Here is a 20,995-nt window from a genome sequence, read left to right as displayed (position 1 = left end):
AACAGAGACAGTTGAACAACGATGTATGAGCATCCAGTAAGATGAAAAGATGCTCAACATCATGACATGTAGAAATGCAAATTAAAGGCACAATGAGATACTACTCTACAACCTATTAAAATGGCTTAATAAAAAGGGATGTTACTATTTAAGTTCTGGTGAGAATGTGTAGCAGATGGAACTCTCATACACTGATGATGGGGTGGAAACTGTCATGGCCACTTTGGAAGACAAGGTAGCCGTTCTTTAAAAAGTTAAACAGAACCCTACTGTATGAACCACCCATTTTATTTGTAGGTATTTACCCCAGAGAAATAAAAGCACAAGTCTATCGATACAAAGGCTTGTACACCAATGTTCACAGCTCTATTTCCAAGAGTAATGTGGAAACCAGCCAGTGGTTCATCAAAAGGGGAAGCGATAAACTAACTGTACGACATCCATACAAGGGAAAGCTTCTCAGCAATAAAAAGGCAGAAATCATTGATAAATGCAACTATAGGGATGTATTTTGCAGACATGTAGTTGAATGAAATGAGCCAGACTCAGAAGCATCCATACTATATGATTCCTTTTTATGGGTGAAGTTTATTTATTTATTTTTATTTTATTTATTCATTTTAGAGAAGAGAGAGAGAAAGAGAGAGAGAAGGGGAGGAGGAGCAGGAAGCATCAACTCCCCTATGTGCCTTGATTAGGCAAGCCCAGGGTTTTGAACCAGCGACCTCAGCATTCCAGGTCGATGCTTGATCCACTGCACCACCACACAGGTCAGGCATGATTCCATTTTTATGAAATTCTAGAATAGGTGACACTAAGGTATTGGTGACAGAAGTCAGATCAGTGGTGATCGTGAGGGGTGGGGTAGGAAGAAACTTTTTGGAGTGCTGGAAATATTCTTTATTTTTACTGGGGTGGTGGTTACATGGGAAATGACATTTATCAAAACACATCAAACTGTACATTTAACATGGGTGTGTTTTATTTCATATAACTTATATTTCAATTTACTGAAATGATCCCCAAAATAAAATATGATGACAGACCGGAGTGGCTGAGAGGACTCAGGGAGGGAGCAAGGAGAACCCAGTGGGCGACCTTGCTTGAGGTGGTTGCACAATCAGGCCCCCTGTCCATCCCACCACAGGCTGGGGGCTCCCTGGGGACCAGCCCCCACCCGGAACATGACATGAGGAAATGTCTGCTGTGGAACAGAGAATGGTGGCTCTATTCCTTTCATGTATCTTGTGTAGGGAATATTTTCCATTATCCTCCACTGATTGATTTATTTTATTCATGGGGTTATAATTAACTACCATTGGACTTCATTTTATTGGTTGCTGTTCCAACTTTGGCCATTAGGTGGGCTCCCGTGTACCTAACCTGCCCCCATTCCCCACCTCACCCTACCCCACCCCCCACCACATTTCCTTATTTTCTGATTTATAAGATGCTTCAGCTTCATTTTTGTATTCTCTCCATCCCAGCCTTATATTATTAGGCTAATTCTCCAAGAAGCTCGGTGCTTCTTATTGAAAAATGGTATTTAGAAACCAAGTTCTCCGGGCAGTTTTAATTTGCATTTCTCTAGTTAAGAGTGGTACAGCACTTTTTTTAAAAACCACGTGTGAGAGCAATTTGCATTTCCTTTTCTGAGAACTGACTTTTCACATCCTTTGTATATTTTCCTATTAATTGTTGGTTTGTTTAAAAATTGATACAAGCCCTGGCCGGTTGCCCCAGTGGTAGAGCATCGGCCTGGCGTGCAGAAGTCCCAGGTTCGATTCTCGGCCAGGGCACACAGGAGAAGCGCCCATCTGATTCTCCACCCCTCCCCCTCTCCTTCCTCTCTGTCTCTCTCTTCCCCTCCCGCAGCGAGGCTCCATTGGAGCAAAGATGGCCCGGGCGCTGGGGATGGCTCCTTGGCCTCTGCCCCAGGTGCTAGAGTGGCTCTAGTCTCGACAGAGCGACGCCCGGGAGGGGCAGAGCATCGCCCCCTGGTGGGCGTGCCGGGTGGATCCCGGTCGGGTGCATGCGGGAGTCTGTCTGTCTCTCCCCTTTCCAGCTTCAGAAAAATACAAAAAAAAAAAAAAAAAAAGAAAAATAAAGAAAAAAAAATTGATACAAGGCACATATAAGAAATCAATGAACGAACAACTAAGGAGCCGCAATGAAGAATTGATGTTTCTCATCTCTCCCTTCCTGTCTGTCTGTCCCTATCTGTCCCTCTCTCTGACTCTGTCTCTGCCACCAAGAAAAAAAAAATTTGATACATAAGAATGTATATATTCAGCCTGACCTGTGGTGGTGCAGTGGATAAAGCATCAACCTGGTAACACTGAGGTTGCCGGTTCCAACCCTGGGCTTGCCTGGTCAAGGCACATATGGGAGTTGATGCTTCCTGCTCCTCTCCCCCCCTCTTTCTCTTCTAAAATGAATAAATAAAATCTAAAAAAAAAACAAACACCATTTATATTCAGGAAATTCTTTTTCTGAAATGTGAGTTATATTTTTTCCTGCCCCAGGGTTGAGAGGAGTGCCACCAAAATGAGCTTAGCAAGGTCCACCCTTTTCCAGATTCTGTCCACAGATTCTGAGCACAGTCATATGTACCTTACATTTTTCAGGTAAAATTTACAATGAACCGCACCGATCTTAAGTATACACGTGTTTGACAAATGTATACACCTGTGTAACCAGTTCCCCCAGTGAAGGTATAAAACTTTCTCATGCCCCCAAAAGTTCCCTCATGCTTCTTTGTAAGCAGTCCCTGACCTCCACCTCCCGAGGCAAGCGCTGTTTCCATCTCTCACTATATTCTTGTTTGAACTTCATAGAAAAGGAATCACAGGGCATGTATGCCCTCCTTGTGTGTCTGGTTGCTTTCACTCAATACTATGAGAGAGTCACCATTATGAATTGAATGTTTTACTTTTATTACTGTTCACCATCATGTATCAGTAGCTTGTTTTTTGTTGCTGAGTTGTATTTTATTGTGTGAATGTAGCACAGTGTTCTTTTAAATGTTTGGGTTCTTTTTAGCTTTTTGGCTATTATGAATATTCTAGTACATCATTGCTCTTGGCTGACTATCTGAAAGGGGAATTCTGAGTCATACAGCAGGATAAGCAAGACGGTCTGTACATTTTTTAATTTTCCTCTAGACCAGTGGTCCCCAACCTTTTTTGGACCTCGGACCGGTTTAATGTCAGAAAATATTTTCACGGACCGGCCTTTAGGGTGGGACAGATAAATGTATCATGTGACCGAGACAAGCGTCAAGAGTGAGTCTTAGACAGATGTAACAGAGGGAATCTGGTCATTTTTTAAAAATAAAACATTGTTCAGACTTAAATATAAATAAAACGGAAATAATGTAAGTTATTTATTCTTTCTCTGTGGAACAGTACCAAATGGCCCACGGACCAGTACCGGTCTGCAGCTCGGAGGTTGGGGACCACTACTCTAGAATGTGAATCCCTGTCAGGGGTCCCCAAACTTTTTACACAGGGGGCCAGTTCACTGTCCCTCAGACTGTAGGGTCGCCACATACAGTGCTCCTCTCACTGACCACCAATGAAAGAGGCACCCCTTCCGGAAGTGCTGCGGGGGGCCGGATAAATGGCCTCAGGGGGCCGCATGCGCCCTGCAGGCTGTAGTTTGGAGACGCCTGCTAGGTGTTCCCTCTTTTAGTAGGGTTGTCTCACCCTGCCTGGCCAGCAGGGGGTGGTGTGGGGGCTACAGAAGTGGATGTGAAGGGTAGAGGGAAGAGGGGGGAGGGGTGGGGTAGCCACAGGGCACGGTCCCAAGTTCCAGCTCTTCCTGCTTCTCTGGACCCACCGCTGCCCCACCTACCCATCCAACTCACCCCAGTGACAGCAGCCTCCTTCTCAGCAGCGGCAAGTGAGTCATCTCCTCCTAGTGGAAGCAGACCCTGCCACTTCGTCTTCAGGAATCCCCATGGCTCAAGTCTTGACTATGGAAGCCAAGGACCAGCTGACCCTCCCTGTCCGGCTCTCATGTTGTCCCTGGCTGAGGCCGCCCCCCCCCCACCAGCCCCCCCCCCCCCCACACACACACACTCGCGTCTCCTCCTAGCTCCTCACGCATATGTTTGGGATCTTGGGATCTCACTTTCCTCTCATGAGGATGCCAGGTGGCTGGACTGCCCGGTGAGAGCGAGGCCCTGACCCAGGACCCCCACCCCCACCCCCGTGCCCATCCTGCTCGGCCCACACTCCAGCCTGACTGGCTCTCAGAGGCCCTGAGCCCTGAGCAGGTGCCAGCACCTGCTGCCTCCCTTCCCATGAGGACTAATACTAAATGTAAAGTAGGAATCAGGAAGGCCAGAGACCTTATTCTCTCACAGCGACTACCTGGATGCTTTAAAAAATATATAAAATAAAAATATTGACGTGAACAAAACGCATCCTTTTGTTTTCCGGTTGCTCCTTTTCCTCTGGCCCCTTTGGCTCGTCAGCGTTGACAGCCAGCGTCACCCGCACTTTTGGCCCCCCAGACCCTCAGTGCCTTGCCACCTGTGAGTGCCTTGGGAGGCCCAGCTCTGGCCAGGATCTCTGTGCCAAAACTTTAGGTAACTTTCGTTGAATGAACAAGAAATCTACTTAAAGAGAATTTCTTTTCCAAGCAGAGGTGGTTATTTAAGTGGAAAAGAAAATCATTGAGAAAGAAGACAGGAAGGCAGCGGAGCTACGCTCCATTGTAAAGTGCACTGCCGTTTCCGACAACCCGTGTCTCCGTGTCATTTCTTGTCTCCCTTCCCCTTTGGCTTGTCTGCTGCTGGTGCTTTTCCTGCAGCTTTTCCTGCCGCTTTTCCTGCCTCTGGTTTTCCGGCCTCTGGTTTTCCGGCCTCCGGTTTTCCTGCCTCTTTCTTTTGTTCAGGAGGAACTAATATGTGCCTTTTGATCTTCTTGCCTCTGAAGTGTTTTCTTTGAAGACATATATCGATTAAAGGAAAAAATGCAGCCAGAGCAATAAGGATCTGGAAAACAGAAGGAGCCTCGTTACTTTTTTTTTTTTTTTTTGTATTTTTCTGAAGTTGGAAACAGGGAGGCAGTCAGACTCCCGCATGCGCCCAACCAGGATCCACCCGGCATGCCCACCAGGGGGCAATGCTCTGCCCATCTGGGGTGTTGCTCTGTTGCGACCAGAGCCACTCTAGTGCCTGAGGCAGAGGCCACATAGAGCCATCCTCAGCTCCCCGGCCAACTTTGCTCCAATGGAGCCCTGGCTGCGGGAGGGGAAGAGAGAGACAGAGAGGAAGGAGAGGGGGAGGGGTGGAGAAGCAGATGGGCGCTTCTCCTGTGTGCCCTGGCCGGGAATCGAACCCGGGACTCTTGCACGCCAGGCCGACGTTCTACCACTGAGCCAACTGGCCAGGGCCGAGCCTTGTTACTTTTGCTTTTCATTCCTAAGCTGGCATATTTCCTCCCTGGTTTCTCATTTGTAAACGGGGGCTGTAAACACCTCCCCCTGTCCTCTCAAACCAGCACTAGAAACGGAGTTTCCCTCACCGATTGTCCTGTCATTCCACCCGCTGGTGGGATTCAAATAATTTCACAGCCAGTTCTCTGCCCTAATGACCGTTTTAAGAATAAAAAACGATATACCGAAAGGTAGCTTATTATTTCATGCATTTAATACTTAAATAAGAACAATAAAAGAGGTACCCAAAACTAGATTATGTTATAAGAGTTTTAAAATACTAATGAAAAAATATTAAATAATACCTGGCCAAAAAACCAATAAAACTGTTACTTAAGATAATTCCATATTGTGTAACACAAAGCTGAAACAAATGACGGCTTGTCACCCCCTGGTTGGTTGGCACTTTATCTCTTTACATTGTATGTTTGTTTACTGAAGTAACAAACGCGAGGGAATTAAAATGTATTTCATCGAAGGTATAATGAGTTTTATGAAATGAATAAATAAGTATTACAAGCATAGTTCGTCAATTTTTTTTTCACCTACGGAAGGAATGAACATTACTACAGGCGCTTAGAATACTCTGTTGCGCAGAGGAACGTTAAAAAAGAGTAAGGAATGTAAATTTGTGATTTCCACATTGGGCGGCTGCCCAGCACCCACCTTAGAACCCTGATTACAAGTGCCATTTTAACAACCGGTTTGCCGAACTCAACAAAAAATTAGGTGTTGGCTCTGCCGAACTGGTGCGAACTGTCTGAACCCCACCACTGATTACTCCTGGGTCAGCAGCTACAAGTAGGAAGCCTAGACAACATCTTTATTTAAATAGCTGCTCCACTGGAAACATTTGCTAGCTTTACTTTCAAACTTTGCTTGTATCTCACGATTCTGTGAAAAGGAAAGAAGCCCCGTTCTTCAAATGAGGGAAAAGCATTCATTATTCAAAAGAAGTGATTTCTGAACAAATAAACAGCCCAACAAGAAAGACTCACCACAGCAATGAAGTAGTTCGTTGGCATGGTTGGTCGGATTTTCACAGCAAAGAACGTGACCCCCACCAGGAAAACAGTGGCGAATATGTCATTGAGAAGGTCCTGAAAGCATGGGGGAGAGGTTGGCCTGACACAGAGCTGAGGCCCCGTTGACACCTGACCTGGCATAGCTTCCTCCAAAAAGAATAATTTTCAAGTTTCTGCCTAATTAAAAAAATAAAATAAAAATGTGTGTGTGTGTGTATAATACACACCTGGCTACCTGGCTAGATGGACATACCTGTGGCCCCTCAGCTAGGCTCTTTGAATCGAGACTCAAAGCCCAGGAGACCTAACTGCCTTTTCTGTCTCCCTCTACTGCCATTTCATCTGTGAAACCACACACGTAATGGCCAGGTATGGTACCCTCCTAATACTCATTTAAATAAATGCACAGCAATCCAACATAATGGTGCCCTTCTGAGTACCACCCCAAACATCTTTCTGCTGGCAGGACCTGCTTTGGATCTGGGGCAGGCTTTGTTGCTGGCAGGAGGCTCTGTTGGACTCTGGTCCCCATCTTTATGACAGTAACTCTTCACATCCGTGAATGTGGTAGATTTTGCCGTATTTTTAGGGTTTTCTTTGTGTTCATTAATAAAATGTTATAATCTCTATATAAAGTCATATACACCTTTGAGCAGGTTTATTCTCAGACATCCAGTAGTCTGTTGTTTTCAATTTTTTTTTTTTTTTTGAAAAGCCACATTTTCTTATTGGTTGTTGCTGGAATTCAGGATCACTACTGTTTTCATCTCTGTCAACACTGTGAAACTCAAAGCTAGTAATTTGACTAGATTCTCTTGGATTTTCTGAGTAGAAGATCATATGATGTGTGAGTAATGCTAGATTATCTTTCCTTTCCTAATCCATGTACCTTTGTTTTTCTTGTCACATTATACTGACTCAGATCTCTAGCAGACTGTTTTTTTGTTTAAGGGACAGAGAGGAGTCAGACAGAGGGACAGACAGACAGGAACAGAGAGAGATGAGAAGCATCAATCATCAGTTTTTTGTTGCGACACCTTAGTCGTTCATTGATTGCTTTCTCATATGTGCCTTGACCACAGGCCTTCACCAGACCAAGTAACCCCTTGCTCGAGCCAGCGACCTTGGGTTCAAGCTGGTGAGCTTTTTTTTTTGCTTAAGCCAGATGAGCTCACTATCAAGCTGGCGACCGACCTCGGGGTCTCAAATCTGGGTCCTTCACATCCCAGTCCAATGCTCTATCCACTGCACCACCGCGTGGTCAGACACTAGCAGACTGTTAAATAAAAATGGCGATATTAGGCCCTGGCCGGTTGGCTCAGTGGTAGAGCGTCGGCCTAGCGTGCGGAGGACCCGGGTTCGATTCCCGGCCAGGGCACACAGGAGAAGCGCCCATTTGCTTCTCCACCCCTCCGCCGCGCTTTCCTCTCTGTCTCTCTCTTCCCCTCCCGCAGCCAAGGCTCCATTGGAGCAAAGATGGCCCGGGCGCTGGGGATGGCTCTGTGGCCTCTGCCTCAGGCGCTAGAGTGGCTCTGGTCGCAACATGGCGACACCCAGGATGGGCAGAGCATCGCCCCCTGGTGGGCAGAGCGCCGCCCCATGGTGGGCGTGCCGGGTGGATCCCGGTTGGGCGCATGCGGGAGTCTGTCTGACTGTCTCTCCCTGTTTCCAGCTTCAGAAAAATGAAAAACAAAACAAAACAAAACAAAAAAAATGGCGATATTAGTCATCTCTAAGGAAATGATTTTATTTATTTATTTTTTTATTTATTCATTTTAGAGAGGAGAGAGAGAGAGAGAGAGAAGGGGGAGGAGCAGGAAGCACCAACTCCCATATGTGTCTTGACCAGGCAAGCCCAGGCTTTCGAACTGACGACCTCAGTGTTCCAAGTCAATGCTTTATCCACTGCACCACCACAGATCAGGTGGTAAGGAAATACTTTTAAAGTTTTACCATGAGAAAATAAATAAATAAATAAATAAATAAATAAAGTTTTACCATGAAATGAAATGTTTATTGTAGGTCTGGGTAGATACCTATTTTTAGGATAAGGAAGTTCCCTTTTTTCCTAGTTTGCTCAGAGTTTTCTAAAAATAAGTATTGGCCCTGGCCGGTTGGCTCATCGGTAGAGCGTCGGCCTGGCGTGCGGGGGACCCGGGTTCGATTCTCGGCCAGGGCACATAGGAGAAGCGCCCATTTGCTTCTCCACCCCCACCCCCTCCTTCCTCTCTGTCTCTCTCTTCCCCTCCCGCAGCCAAGGCTCCATTGGAGCAAAGATGGCCCGGGCACTGGGGATGGCTCCTTGGCCTCTGCCCCAGGCGCTAGAGTGGCTCTGGTCATGGCAAAGCGACGCCCCGGAGGGGCAGAGCATCGTCCCCTGGTGGGCAGAGCTTCGCCCCTGGTGGGCGTGCCGGGTGGATCCCGGTCGGGCGCATGCGGGAGTCTGTCTGACTGTCTCTCTCCGTTTTCAGCTTCAGAAGAATACAAAAAAATAAACAAATAAATAAATAAATAAAAAATAAAAATAAGTTTTGACTTTTACTACATAGTTTTCAGCAACTAGCTTATGAGATGATGAAACGGTTTTCACCTATAAATGAAAGATGGAGAATGATATGAACAGAGTCTTGAAAACCAAACCATCTTTACATTTCTGGCACATACCCTGCTTGATCATGATGTCTTGCTTCCTTATATAAATATATTGCTGGATTCAGTTTACTAATATTTTATTGAGGATTTTATGGCTACTTTTTTTAAACATCTTTAATAATTTTTATTTATTCATTTTAGAGAAGACAGAGAGAGAGAGAGAGATAGGGAGAGAGAGGGGGGAGGAGCAGGAAGCATCAACTCCCATATGTGCCTTGACCAGGCAAGCCCAGGGTTTTGAACCGGCAACCTCAGCATTCCAGTTCGACGCTTGATCCACTGCGCCACCACAGGTCAGGCTTTATGGCTACTTTTAAAATAAGATAGGCCTAGCCTGACCAGGCGGTGGCGCAGTGGATAGAGCGTCAGACTGGGATGCGGAAGACCCAGGTTTGAGACCCCAAGGTTGCCAGTTTGAGCGCGGGCTCATCTGGCTTGAGCAAAAAGCTCGCCAGCTTGGACCCAAGGTCGCTGGCTCGAGCAAGGGGTTACTCGGTCTGCTGAAGGCCCATGGTCAAGGCACATATGAGAAAGCAATCAATGAACAACTAAGAAGTCGCAACGAAAAACTAATGATTGATGCTCCTCATCTCTCCGTTCCTGTCTGTCTGTTCCTGTATATCCCTCTCTCTGACTCTCTCTCTCTGTCTCGGTAAAAAAATAAAAAATAAAAAATGAAAAAATAAGATAGGCCTATATTCACTTTCCTTATAATGTCTGATTTTAAGATCAATGTGCCCCTCCCCCCCCCAGATAGTACAGCATAGTATAAAGCCTTTAGAAGAAAGGGGAAAAAAAAGGGACAGGCCAATGGAACTGAATATAAAGTCCAGAAATTAACCCTGCATGTGGGATTCAGCATTTTACAAATATACCATTTGCAATCAGTGTGGAAAAGATGTACTATTCAATAAATTAATAAACCAAGTGATAGCCTGACCAGGTGGTGGCGCAGTGGATAGAGAGTCGGATTGGGATGCGGAGGACCCAGGTTCAAGACCCTGAGGTCACCAGCTTGAGGGCAGGCTCATCTGGTTTGAGCAAAGCTCACCAGCTTGGACCCAAGGTCGCTGGCTCAAGCAAGGGGTTACTTGGTCTGCTGTAGTCCCACGGTCAAGGCACATATGAGAAAATAATCAATGAACAACTAAGGTGTAGCAACGAAAAACTAATGATTGATGCTTCTCATCTCTGTCCGTTCCTGTCTGTCTGTCCCTAGCTATCCCTCTCTCTGACTCTCTCTCTGTCTCTGTAAAAAAAAATAAAAATAAAAAAATAAATAAATAAATAAATAAATAAATAAATAAACCAAGTAATAGAGTGAGATAACTAGATCACCATCAGGATTTAAAGCCAGTGCCATGGTTTATAACCTATACCAAAATGACTCCAGATGAATCAAAAGATTTAAATGTAAAACGTTAAACAAGTGCCAACTGAAAACATGGAAAAATTACTTTGTAACCTGTTTTTCTATTTCTTTTTGTGTTAATTTTTTGTAAGTTATTCTTTTTCTAGGAAATTAACTATCTAAACTAGTTATTATTTATTGCCTTAAAGGTTTACATTTTCCCTGAGATCTTTAAAAGCTTTTGATCTTTATACTAATATTTTGTTTCTTTCTTGAGAAATACTTGGGATCTATCTACTTTATTAGTCTTTTTGAAGAACTAGGTATTTGGTCTGATTATGTATGTTTCTTTCCCCTACATTAATTTTAGTTCTGATCTTTGGGATTGCCTTCTTAAGTCCATTATTTTGTTTTCCTTTGGTACCTTGAGATAGACACTTGAATTGTTCATTTTTAGTCTTCTTTCCTAATTATATATATTTGAATTTGAATTATTCAGTAGTATTCTACAGGTAGTATTTGCAAATACCACATATAGCTAAGTTCCCATATGTTTAGGAAAAACATTAAATTCCCCACCTGCAAACACATGGGGATTTAGTTAAATTTTACTGATTGATTTCTAATTATATTGCATGGAAAATAAAGAAGATAGTCTTATGATATCAGTTTCTTGTTATTTGTTTACATTTTCTTTGTGGTAGTAAGGACATAATTTTAATGATTGTTCTAAGTGTGCTTGAAAAGAATATATAGCCTGTTACTGTTTGGCATAGGGGTCTATATGTTCTAAATTTTGGTAGATAAGGCTATCAATTGCTTATGGAGGCATATTAAAATCTCCCATTATGCTTGTCTTAGACTATATTGTTAGGTAGATATAAGTTCAGAATTGCTCCGGGTAATGGTTTTTTTTATATACCTTTTTGATTTTTAATTTTAAAATTTTTATTGACTTTAGAGAGAGAGAGAGAGAGAGAGAAGAATGGGAAGGGGAAGAGAGAGAAAGATTGATGTGTTTTTCCACTTATTTATGCATTAATTGGTTGATTCTTGTATGTACCCTGATCAGGGATTGAACACACAATCTTGGCATGTTGGAATGATGCTCTAACTAACTGAACTACCAGGTCAGTGTATATACCTTTTTAAAAACATAAAATTGGTGTCATCTGGTATGAAAGTTATGCCATCTATCTTTCAGTTAGTATTTCCCCATCTCTTACAAACTTTCTTCACATGCCTTGTAATTTAGCATATTGCTGAATTAAAAAAAAATCTATTCCTGCCTTGGCCAGTTGGCTCAGTGGTAAGCATCAGTCCAATGTGTGGATGTCCTAGGTGTGATTCCTGGTCAAGGTACAGAGGAGAGGCACCCATCTGCTTCTCCACCCTTCCCCATCTAACTTTGCTCTCTCTCTCTTTTTACCTCCCGCAGCCATGGCTCAATTGGAGCGAGTTGGCCCCTGGCACTGAGGATGGCTCCATGGTTTCCACCTCAGATGCTAAGAAAAGCTCGGTTGCTAAGCAACAGATCAATGCCCCAGATGGGCAGAGCATTGCCCCCTAGTGGACTTGCCAGATGGATTCCGGTCAGGGTACAAGCAGGATTCTGTCTCTGCCTCCCCTCCTCTCACTGAATTAAAAAGAATAATAATAATAAAATAAATAAATATCTATTCTTGCCCTGGCTGGATAGCTTGTTTGGTTAGAGCATAAACTCGAAGCTCAGAGGTTGCCGGTTCAATTCTCAGTGCACATACAGGAACAGATGTTCGTGTATCTTTCGCTCTCTCCCTCCCTCTCTCTAAAATCAATAAAACCAACATTTAAATGAAGAATATAGTCTATATCATCATTTCTGATATATTTGGATATATGTCTACCATTTTATTTTATTTTTTTCTTATTAATATATACTACACATATTCCTTTTTATTTTCCCCTTCTATTTTACCCCTTTCCCTCAACAGATCTCATGTCATATATTCTGGAATTCTATTCTTCAGCAGAATATAGTGTAATTTTTTTTTTCGGTATTTTTCTGAAGTGAGAAGCTGGGAGGCAGAGAGACAGACTCCTGCCTGCTCCCAACCAGGATCCACCTGGCATGCCCACTAGGGGGCAATGCTCTGCCCATCTGGGGCATTGCTCCGTTGCAACTGGAGCTATTCTAGGGCACCTGAGGTGGAGGCCATGGAGCCATCCTCAGCGCCCAGGCCAACTTTGTTCCAGTGGAGCCTTGGCTGCTGGAGGGGAAGAGAGACATAGAGAGGAAGGAGAGGGAGAAGGGTGCTTCTGTGTGCCCTGGCTGGGAACTAAACCCTGGACATCCACATGTTGGGCCTACGCTCTACCACTGAGCCAACCAGCCAGGATTTAGTATAATGTTTTAATATGTTAATGTTTGTATTATTACCTAATCCATCCCCTAACACCCAAATCAAGGACTTTTAATTCTGATCATATACAGCCACTGTGGTCTTACATGTTATTTTGTTGCTATTCTTCAGTTCCACCTGTTTTAGGCTTCTCTCCCCAAAATAAGTTATTAATATATATTAAATAACTCTTTTCTCTTATTATTTAGGTCAATCCGTAAGCTCACTAGGTTTCTTGCTTACTGTTTCTTCTTCACATTGCAAACATTTCTTTCAGTTTAATTTCTTTCTTTCTGAAGTACACCTTTACTGGTTCTTTCGGTGAAGGTCAGTAAATATAAATTCTTTTGTTTTTTGTCTAAAAGTGTTTTTATTTTACTCTTTCCAGCTTCACTCTTCAAAGAAATTATTCCATTGCTTTCTGGCCACTCTCATTGCTGTTGAAAACTAGGAAGTCAGCCTAATAGTTTGAGTGGGTTTTTTTTAAAGATAAATGATCTTTTCTCTTGGTTTTTATTTAAAATTTTCTTTGTCTCTGGTGATCAGTAGTGCCTTTGTGACATGTCTAGGTGTAGTTTTGTTTTTATTTATTGACCTTGGTACCTCTCTGAGACTTTTCATCTTTTATTTTTATTTATTTATTTTTACAGAGACAGAGAGAGAGTCAGAGAGAGGGATAGACAGGGACAGACAGACAGGAACGGAGAGAGATGAGAAGCCTAAATCATTAGTTTTCTTTGTGACACCTTAGTTGTTCATTGATTGCTTTCTCATATGTGCCTTGACCACGAGCCTTCAGCAGACTGAGTAACCCCTTGCTCGAGCCAGCGACCTTGGGTCCAAGCTGGTGAGCTTTTGCTCAAACCAGATGAGCTCATGCTCAAGCTGGCAACCTTGGGGTCTCGAACCTGGGTCCTCTGTATTCGAGTCCGTCGCTCTATCCACTGCGCCACCGCCTGGTCAGGCTTATCTTTTATTAAATCTGATATTGAGATTACCACCTCAGCTCTTTTTCTTTTTTTAAGATTTTACTGATTGATTTTAGAGAGAGGAGAGAGGGAGAAGGGGGGGAGCAGGAAGCCTCAATTAGTATTTGCTTCTATTATGTGCCTTAACTGGGAGGGGTTTCAAACCAGCAACCTCAGTATTCCAGGTCAACGCTCTATCCTCTGTGCCACCACAGGCCAGGCATTAGCTCTTTTTTTTTTTTTTTTTAAAGGTTTTTTCAGTGGCTAAGTCCAACAAATACAGCAGACAAAGGCTGCAGGAGGCAAGACTCAGGTAACCTTAGCCTTTTAAATTTTTATTTATTTTTATTCATTATAGAGAGGGGAGAGAGAGAGAGAAGGGGGGGAGGAGCAGAAAGCATCAACTCCCATATGTGCCTTGACCAGGCAAGTCCAGGGTTTTGAACCGGCAACCTCAGCGTTTCCAGGTTGACGCTTTATCCACTGCGCCACCACAGGTCAGGCTCATTAGCTCTTTTTTGGTAACTGTTTGCTTGGAGTATCTTTTGGTCTAAAGTGCATTTCTTGTGATCCTCATATGGTGGGATTATGGCTATTTTAATCCATTATGATAATCTGTGTGTGTGTGTTTTTCCTTGTTTCAGGTGACTATGATTAAATAAAAAAAATATATAAATCTTCTAATGCTTTTGGCAAATTCTATGCAGAAGGCTGCTTCAGCCCTGAGAAAGCTCTAAGGCAGGTGAAACAAAGACAGTTCCCAAGCCAGTCCCTCAGGGCGCCACCATGATTCTTTGATAACAAGGTCTGTGCTGTTCTCTTTGCCACCAACAAAGAAGGTGGCCAGGAATGTGGCTGTTGTCTTCATGGCCACTGAGAAGCTGGAGTGTGAGGGATGTCAGGCATATAAGTTCAAGTGCTACAACGTTCTCTAAACCAAAATTGAACAGCTGATTTCTTCATTAAGCATTCCCCTGGTTATTGTTTTTTAAAAATTAAATTCGAGAGTTTAAAAAGTTGGTTCTGACAGTTTTGACAGCCTTGTCATTGCTTTAGTGGAGGGACAGAGCTCTAGAGTCCCTTACTCTGCCGTTTTTAGTGCTGTCGCTCATTAAATCTGGAGGGTTTTTAGTTATCACTTTGGGTATTTCCTCCCCTCCATTCCCTTGAGTGTCTTCTGGAACCATTAGGCTTATAATAGGCTTTCTCAGTCTATAGTCTTTGTCTCAATTTCTTTCATATTTTCTTTCTTTAACTCTTAGTGCTGTGAGTAATTTTCCACATCCTTCAGTTCACTAACTCTCCAGCTTTGTCTGATATGCTTTTTAACCCATCATTGACATTTTAATTTCAATAACTGTAGTATGTTTAATTCTAGACACTATATATTGTATTTTTAAAAAGGTCTGTCTATTCTGTCCTCATAATATCTCATTCTTTTCTCAGGGCTCTTATTTATGTGGTTAATAATTTAAAATATACTACCTATTTTCTGAAAGTTTGTTCAGTAGCTTATATAAATATTTTCAGTGTTCTAATACTCTCATTTGTTATGTTTGCTGATTATTGATTCTTAGCCATGGGTATTTAAAAATGTTCTGTAGACCTGTGGTGGCGCAGTGGATAAAGCGTCAACCTGGAAACGCTGAGGTTGCCGGTTCAAAACCCTGGGCTTGCCTGGTCAAGGCACATATGGGAGTTGATGCTTCCTGCTCCTCCCCCCTTCTCTCTCTCTCTCTCTCTCTCTCTCCCCTCTTTATAATGAATAAATAAAATCTTTAAAAAATCTAAAAATGTTCTGTAAACTTTTAAATTATTTTTATTTAAAATTTTTTTTAATTGATTTGAGACAGGAAGGGAGAGAGCAAGGAAGGAGAGAGATGAGAAGTATCAACTCATAGTTGCATCACTGTAGTTGTTCATCGCTTCTCATGCGTGCCTTGACCGGGGGTGGCTGTAGTCAAGCCAGTGACCTTGTACTCAAATCAGTAACCTTTGGGCTCAAACTGGCAAGCCTGTACTCAAGCGGGCAACCTACGGGTTTTAAATTGGGGGCCTCAGTGTCCCAGATTGATGCTCTGTCCACTGCACCACCACTGCTCAGGCAATAGTTTTGAACTGTGAGTTCATTTTTGACAAGTCCCCTCCCCCAACACCCATCCTGTGAGAATCTCTTTAGGCTTTGATTGTGATTTGTATTTGTTTCTGTCAGTAGTTCCATGGATATCATCAGAATATCATCAAATTGAGATCAATTTTCATGCTAATTCAAAGGCATTATGTTTTCTAGGCTGAAGATAGTAAAAGTTCAAACCAAATCTATATAAAGTTCAGGCTCAAGATTTCTGTTTCTCAAGGTGGTCTTTTTCGTTTTTCCCACTCAAAGCTCAGGTGGAGATGAACATGCTTTCTTGCTTTCTTGTTCCTGTCTGGGGGAAAGCTTATCTCGGTCTTCTCGCCAGGGTGTAGTCTTTGCAGGGTGCTGGCTTTAGGCAGGGTTCTCAGTTCTAAATCCCCACTTGGCTTGGGAAAGGTCTCATCTCCTAAATTGAGAGTGGATGAAGATCCATACTCCCAGTTCCTGCGCTGACACCTTGTGAGCCATCCCCACCCCCACACCGGAGGCTTATTCGAATACCTCCCGTTACCTGGGTTACCGCCCTTTCTCTTTTGCCAGCTCAGTCATTCAGCGACAGCGAGGGTGGCTGCATTTCCCCCCGAGTAGTTTAGGGAAGTGCAGCAGAAGGATTTTCAGTGTTATACTGAGTTTTCATCCTGCTAGAATTACACATGTCTTCTCTCAAGCTTCTTGGCTGGGAGCTTGCTCTTTGCCTGTCTCTTTCCTTTGTCTTCTGCTTATCCTTTTCCCAAGACGCTTATTGGCCCCCTTTCTCCTTTTTTTCTATAGGGGGGTCCTCACATACCTCATAGAGACCTGTGGATCTCCAGACCCTAACTTTTAACTTTTTACAAGCTGGCAGGACAGAGTGTAGCTAAGGACTCAGATTCTACAGACAAAGCTGGGTTTGAATCTTTTTTCTGCCACTTTCTGGCTGAGTTATTTGGGGGGCAAGTTACTTGGCCATTCTGAGTCCTTTTTATGTGTCCAGTGAGTGAAGCAGTCAGCACAGGACTGCGGAGGCATGCCGTGCTCCTGCAGTGAATGCGGGGCCTTGGGCCTGGCGGGGGTGGGTGGGGTGGGGAGGCAGGGGTGGCTGTGCTCTGGGACTACACAGGTCATTGGCAGACAGTCAATCCTCAAGCACATTGTCAAGCACTTTACGTTCACTCCTCAGGAACAATCACAAAAGTATTACTGTCCTCATGTCACAAATGAGTATACAGAGGCTAGAAGGGGTTGGATAACTTGCCCAGTCCTATTCCAATGGACAGCTGTTTTGGGCTGAACATCTTTCTGGGTGGAACATCCTTTAGAAGTGATTTTTAAAAAATTCTCACTTTATTCTACTGATTCATGGGAAGATTGCTTTTCTTTGAATTCTGGGGATGGGGTACCTTCTGGTTACCCAGGCAAATGTGAGCTGGTACAGCGGTTGGGAGAAACAGGTAGTTGCTATACCTGCCCTCCCCCCAAGTAGAGCAAACCCTCAGGAGAGCAAAGACCACATGGTTTGACTAGGTGGGTAAGGAGCTTCTGCCCCCAAGCTGGGCTTTTTGGGAGCCTTTTAAAACATAAATTCAGCTGCCTCTACCCCAGCCCCAGCCTGGGCACAGATGTGAGAGGTAAGGCATGTCTCTCTGCTAACACTGGTGACTGCACCCCCGCCTCTAGCACGCCCCACTGCCCCTCACTTACAGCAATGGGCCACAGGATGAAGGGCATGTATCTCTGGATGGCGAAGGTGTAGATAATAGTGAAGAAGGTGAAGATGGATATTTCCATGGTGAGGACTAGTGTCAGGAGAGGGTGCACGGGGGATCCGGTGAACATGACCATCGCAGCTATTAGGAAGGCCTGCCAGGAAACATGTGACTGAGCCCCTCTGGGTCCCTTTGGAACCCACTCCTCCCTCTTTTGTCTTTAGGCCCCCGCCCAGGGATTCCTGGCCAACTTACCAAGCTCAGGATCTTGACCTCCGCATGCCCCATAGTCCAGAACTCTCTGTTGCTGTCCTTTAATTCCCACTTGTAGCGGCGACACCCCTTTCTCGTGCCCACTTCATTCTTGGGCTGTAATGACTTTTGCTTTGGCTGTGCCTCAGCCTCCTTTTCATCTTTCTGGTCCTGGGGTGTGGCAGCTGCAGGAGGGGGAGGGGGGGCCGCAGCTGGCGCCGCCCCTCCTTTGCCCTTTTTGCCTTTGTCTGCCATACTTGCGTGGGGTTTTTCAGCTTCTCACGGCCTGCCCAGTTTCTTCTGCTGCCCCTGGACAGGCCTGGTCTTTGAGCAGCCTGGTGCCAACCGACTTGCTCAGAGGCCACACTCAATCAACGGCCAAATCCCCGAAGCCAACGCTTGGCACCCTCTCCACGCGCATTCTTTCTCACCGCGCGAATGTCACCACAGCACAGGGCTGGCCCATCTCACCGCGAGGACCCCACAGCTGCCAAGTCGCCTCCTCTCGCTCCCCCTGCCCCCCGCCCCCCCCCCCGCAGGAGGCCCCGCCCACCTTCCGGGCCCACCACCGGGACTCCACCTCCGCCTGGAGCGCCCCCCTCACTGTTTGGTGTGGCCTTGCCAGGTGGCCCCAGGGTTGGGTTGGCTGGAACCAGGGCAGGGTCAAGGGCCTCGCGGTGGCCTCCTGGGATGGCCGTGCCCAGTGCTCGACAGGGCGCACCGGCTGGTGCAGGAAAATATAACTCGACTTTTACACAAGGCAACACGTGGAAGCAGAAGTGTTCCCTACTCAGCAGCCCTGATTTTATGATCACATGTGGGCTGAAATGGGTGACAGCATGTGAGCTCAGTGGTGGGAGGAGTGGGAGGGTGGGGCAGTCTTTTTTGCTCGTGGTAGTGCCTGCGACGGTGCCCGTGATGGTGCCCGCGACGGTGCCCGTGATGGTGCCCGCGACGGTGCCCGCGACGGTGCCCGCGATGGTCCCTGTGATGGTGCCCACGATGGTGTCAATGACAGTGCCTGCGATGGTGCCTCTGGCGGTGCCCGCGACGGTGCCCACGATGGTGTCAATGACGGTGCCTGCGATGGTGCCTCTGGCAGTGCCCGCGACGGTGCCCGCGATGGTGTCAATGACGGTGCTTGCGATGGTGCCTCTGGCGGTGCCCCTGTGAATGCCAGAGAGGGTGCCCGTGAGGGTGAAGAGGTGGGCACTTTCATGAGTTCCTTAGCAGACTCTGGGGTGGGTTGTGCGGGGGCTGGGGAGGAACTGGTTTTGACTCCGATTCCCAGAACTTTTTTCATGTTATTTCTCATCTTCTTGGTGACTACAGTCGCATCGATGAGACACACGATTGCCGCCGTGAGACACAGGGACTGTCAGACACAAGACCATATGTGGGAAGGCAAAGCAGGGTTATTATGGCTCAGAAGCAACCTGTCTCCCTTATCCCCATCCCAGGATGTGGGTGGCCTCTTGTCCCTCTCTGACCCTCCACTATCTGCACTGGCCCTTTCTGCCATTCCCAGAGAAAGGAATTTTGGAAATGGTGGGTTTTGCTGCTACATAGTATTGACTTTACCTCATTCCTAAGGCACCAGGAAAGGACCACAGAAAGGTCTTAGGAGGCTCCAGGGGGGTTTGGGGTCCTGAAGTGGCCCTTTGTGGACTGGACTCTTGAGCTAAGTTTGAAAGGGCAGGAAGGAGTTCCCAAGAGACCAGCCTGGAGGAGGAGAACTCCAGGTACTGGCCTGGGGTCTCCAAGGAATCTGGTGTGGCTGAGATCTCTGGAGCCATTGTGGGGGGGCACAGTTGAGTCCAGGGAGGCGCAGGACCTGGGACGTTATCAAGAGGAGAGGTCAGGTGTCCACTCAGAAAGCCCACTTGCTGAATGGAGAGGTGATTAGAGCATGAGCCAGGCTGGAGGCAGGAGGACCAGTGGGGGTTGGGGTGGGGGCTTCTGCCATCCAGGTAGGAATTGGACACCAGGGCTGGGGGCCTCTGGGAGAAGGGTTGGTGGCTGAGTTAGCAGATGAGGACCAGCTCTAGTCTGCTCTGGATATTTCTCTTTCTGCTCACTTAATCCCTGGTTGCTGACTAGACTTTGGCCAGGTAGGTCTTGCCCCCTCCAATCTGTGAGTGCCCCTGGGGAAAGGACGCTATCCCCAACACTGAGGTTAGGCCCGGCACAAGCCAATGGGATTGGCAAATATCTACTGAGTATGGAATGGATTCAAAGAACTTAAACCATTTTTATTTCTGGATGAATTTCTGTTCTCATTGCTTAAATTAAAAAAAAAATTTTTTTTTATTTGTGACAGAGACAGAGAGACAGACAGAGAGAAGGACAGACAGGCAGGAAGGGAGAGAGATGAGGAGCATCAATTCTTCGTTGCAGCTCCTTAGTCTCCTTAGTTGTTCATTGATTGCTTTCTCATATGTGCCTTGACTGGGGGGTTACAGCAGAGCTAGTGACCCCTTGCTCAAGCCCACGACCTTGGGCTCAAGCCAGCAACCTCATCCTCAAGTTGGTGAGCCCGCACTCAAGCTGGTGACCTTGGGGTTTTGAACCTGGGTCCTCCGCGTCCCAGTCTGATGCTCCATCCACTGCACCATTGCCTGGTCAGGCTTCACCCATTGCTTAACTTCTTGAACTAAAGTCCCATTTCCCCATTCCCCCTTCCCATCTTCCAAGCATTTAATCTGCCATATTTTGTGCTCTTCATATGAATATTTGAGTCCCAGTTTATTCCAGCCTTGTGACCCAGGGCAAGGTATTTAACACCAGTCTCATATCTGTAAAAATGAGAGTTGTAAAGACTAAGTCAAAATGTGCCTTGCCTGACCAGGTGGTGGTGCAGTGGATGGAGCATTGACCTGGGACGCTAAGGACCCAGGTTTGAAACCCTGAGGCTTGGGCATGGGCTCATCAGGCTTGAGTGCAGGCTCACCGTCTTTCTTTTCTTTTTTTTTTTAGAGAGGAGAGGGAGAGAGAGAGGGAGAGAGAGAGAGAGGAGACAGAGAGACAGAGAGAGAGAAGGGGGGAGGAGCTGGAAGCATCAACTCCCATATGTGCCTTGACCAGGCAAGCCCAGGGTTT

At 45.7% G+C, this 20,995-nt stretch overlaps 1 protein-coding gene across 1 annotated transcript; it reads right to left on the bottom strand.

Moving 5' to 3' along the window:
- Window positions 1-4,762: 4,762 nt before the first annotated feature.
- CMTM2 (CKLF like MARVEL transmembrane domain containing 2) lies at window positions 4,763-18,151 on the bottom strand. The gene is made up of 4 exons (XM_066349383.1): window positions 17,900-18,151; window positions 17,640-17,798; window positions 6,444-6,545; window positions 4,763-5,002 (listed from the first exon to the last, which is right to left on the bottom strand). Exons 1-4 carry the CDS (start codon window positions 18,149-18,151, stop codon window positions 4,763-4,765), a joined length of 753 nt encoding a protein of 250 aa, XP_066205480.1.
- Between the last annotated feature and the right edge of the window lie 2,844 nt (window positions 18,152-20,995).

The sequence above is a fragment of the Saccopteryx leptura genome, chromosome 9, assembly GCF_036850995.1.
Source record: "Saccopteryx leptura isolate mSacLep1 chromosome 9, mSacLep1_pri_phased_curated, whole genome shotgun sequence".
In the NCBI taxonomy this organism is placed as follows: domain Eukaryota; kingdom Metazoa; phylum Chordata; class Mammalia; order Chiroptera; family Emballonuridae; genus Saccopteryx; species Saccopteryx leptura.
Note: the sequence above shows the minus strand (reverse complement) of the source record. Positions and strands in the feature narration are given on the sequence as shown.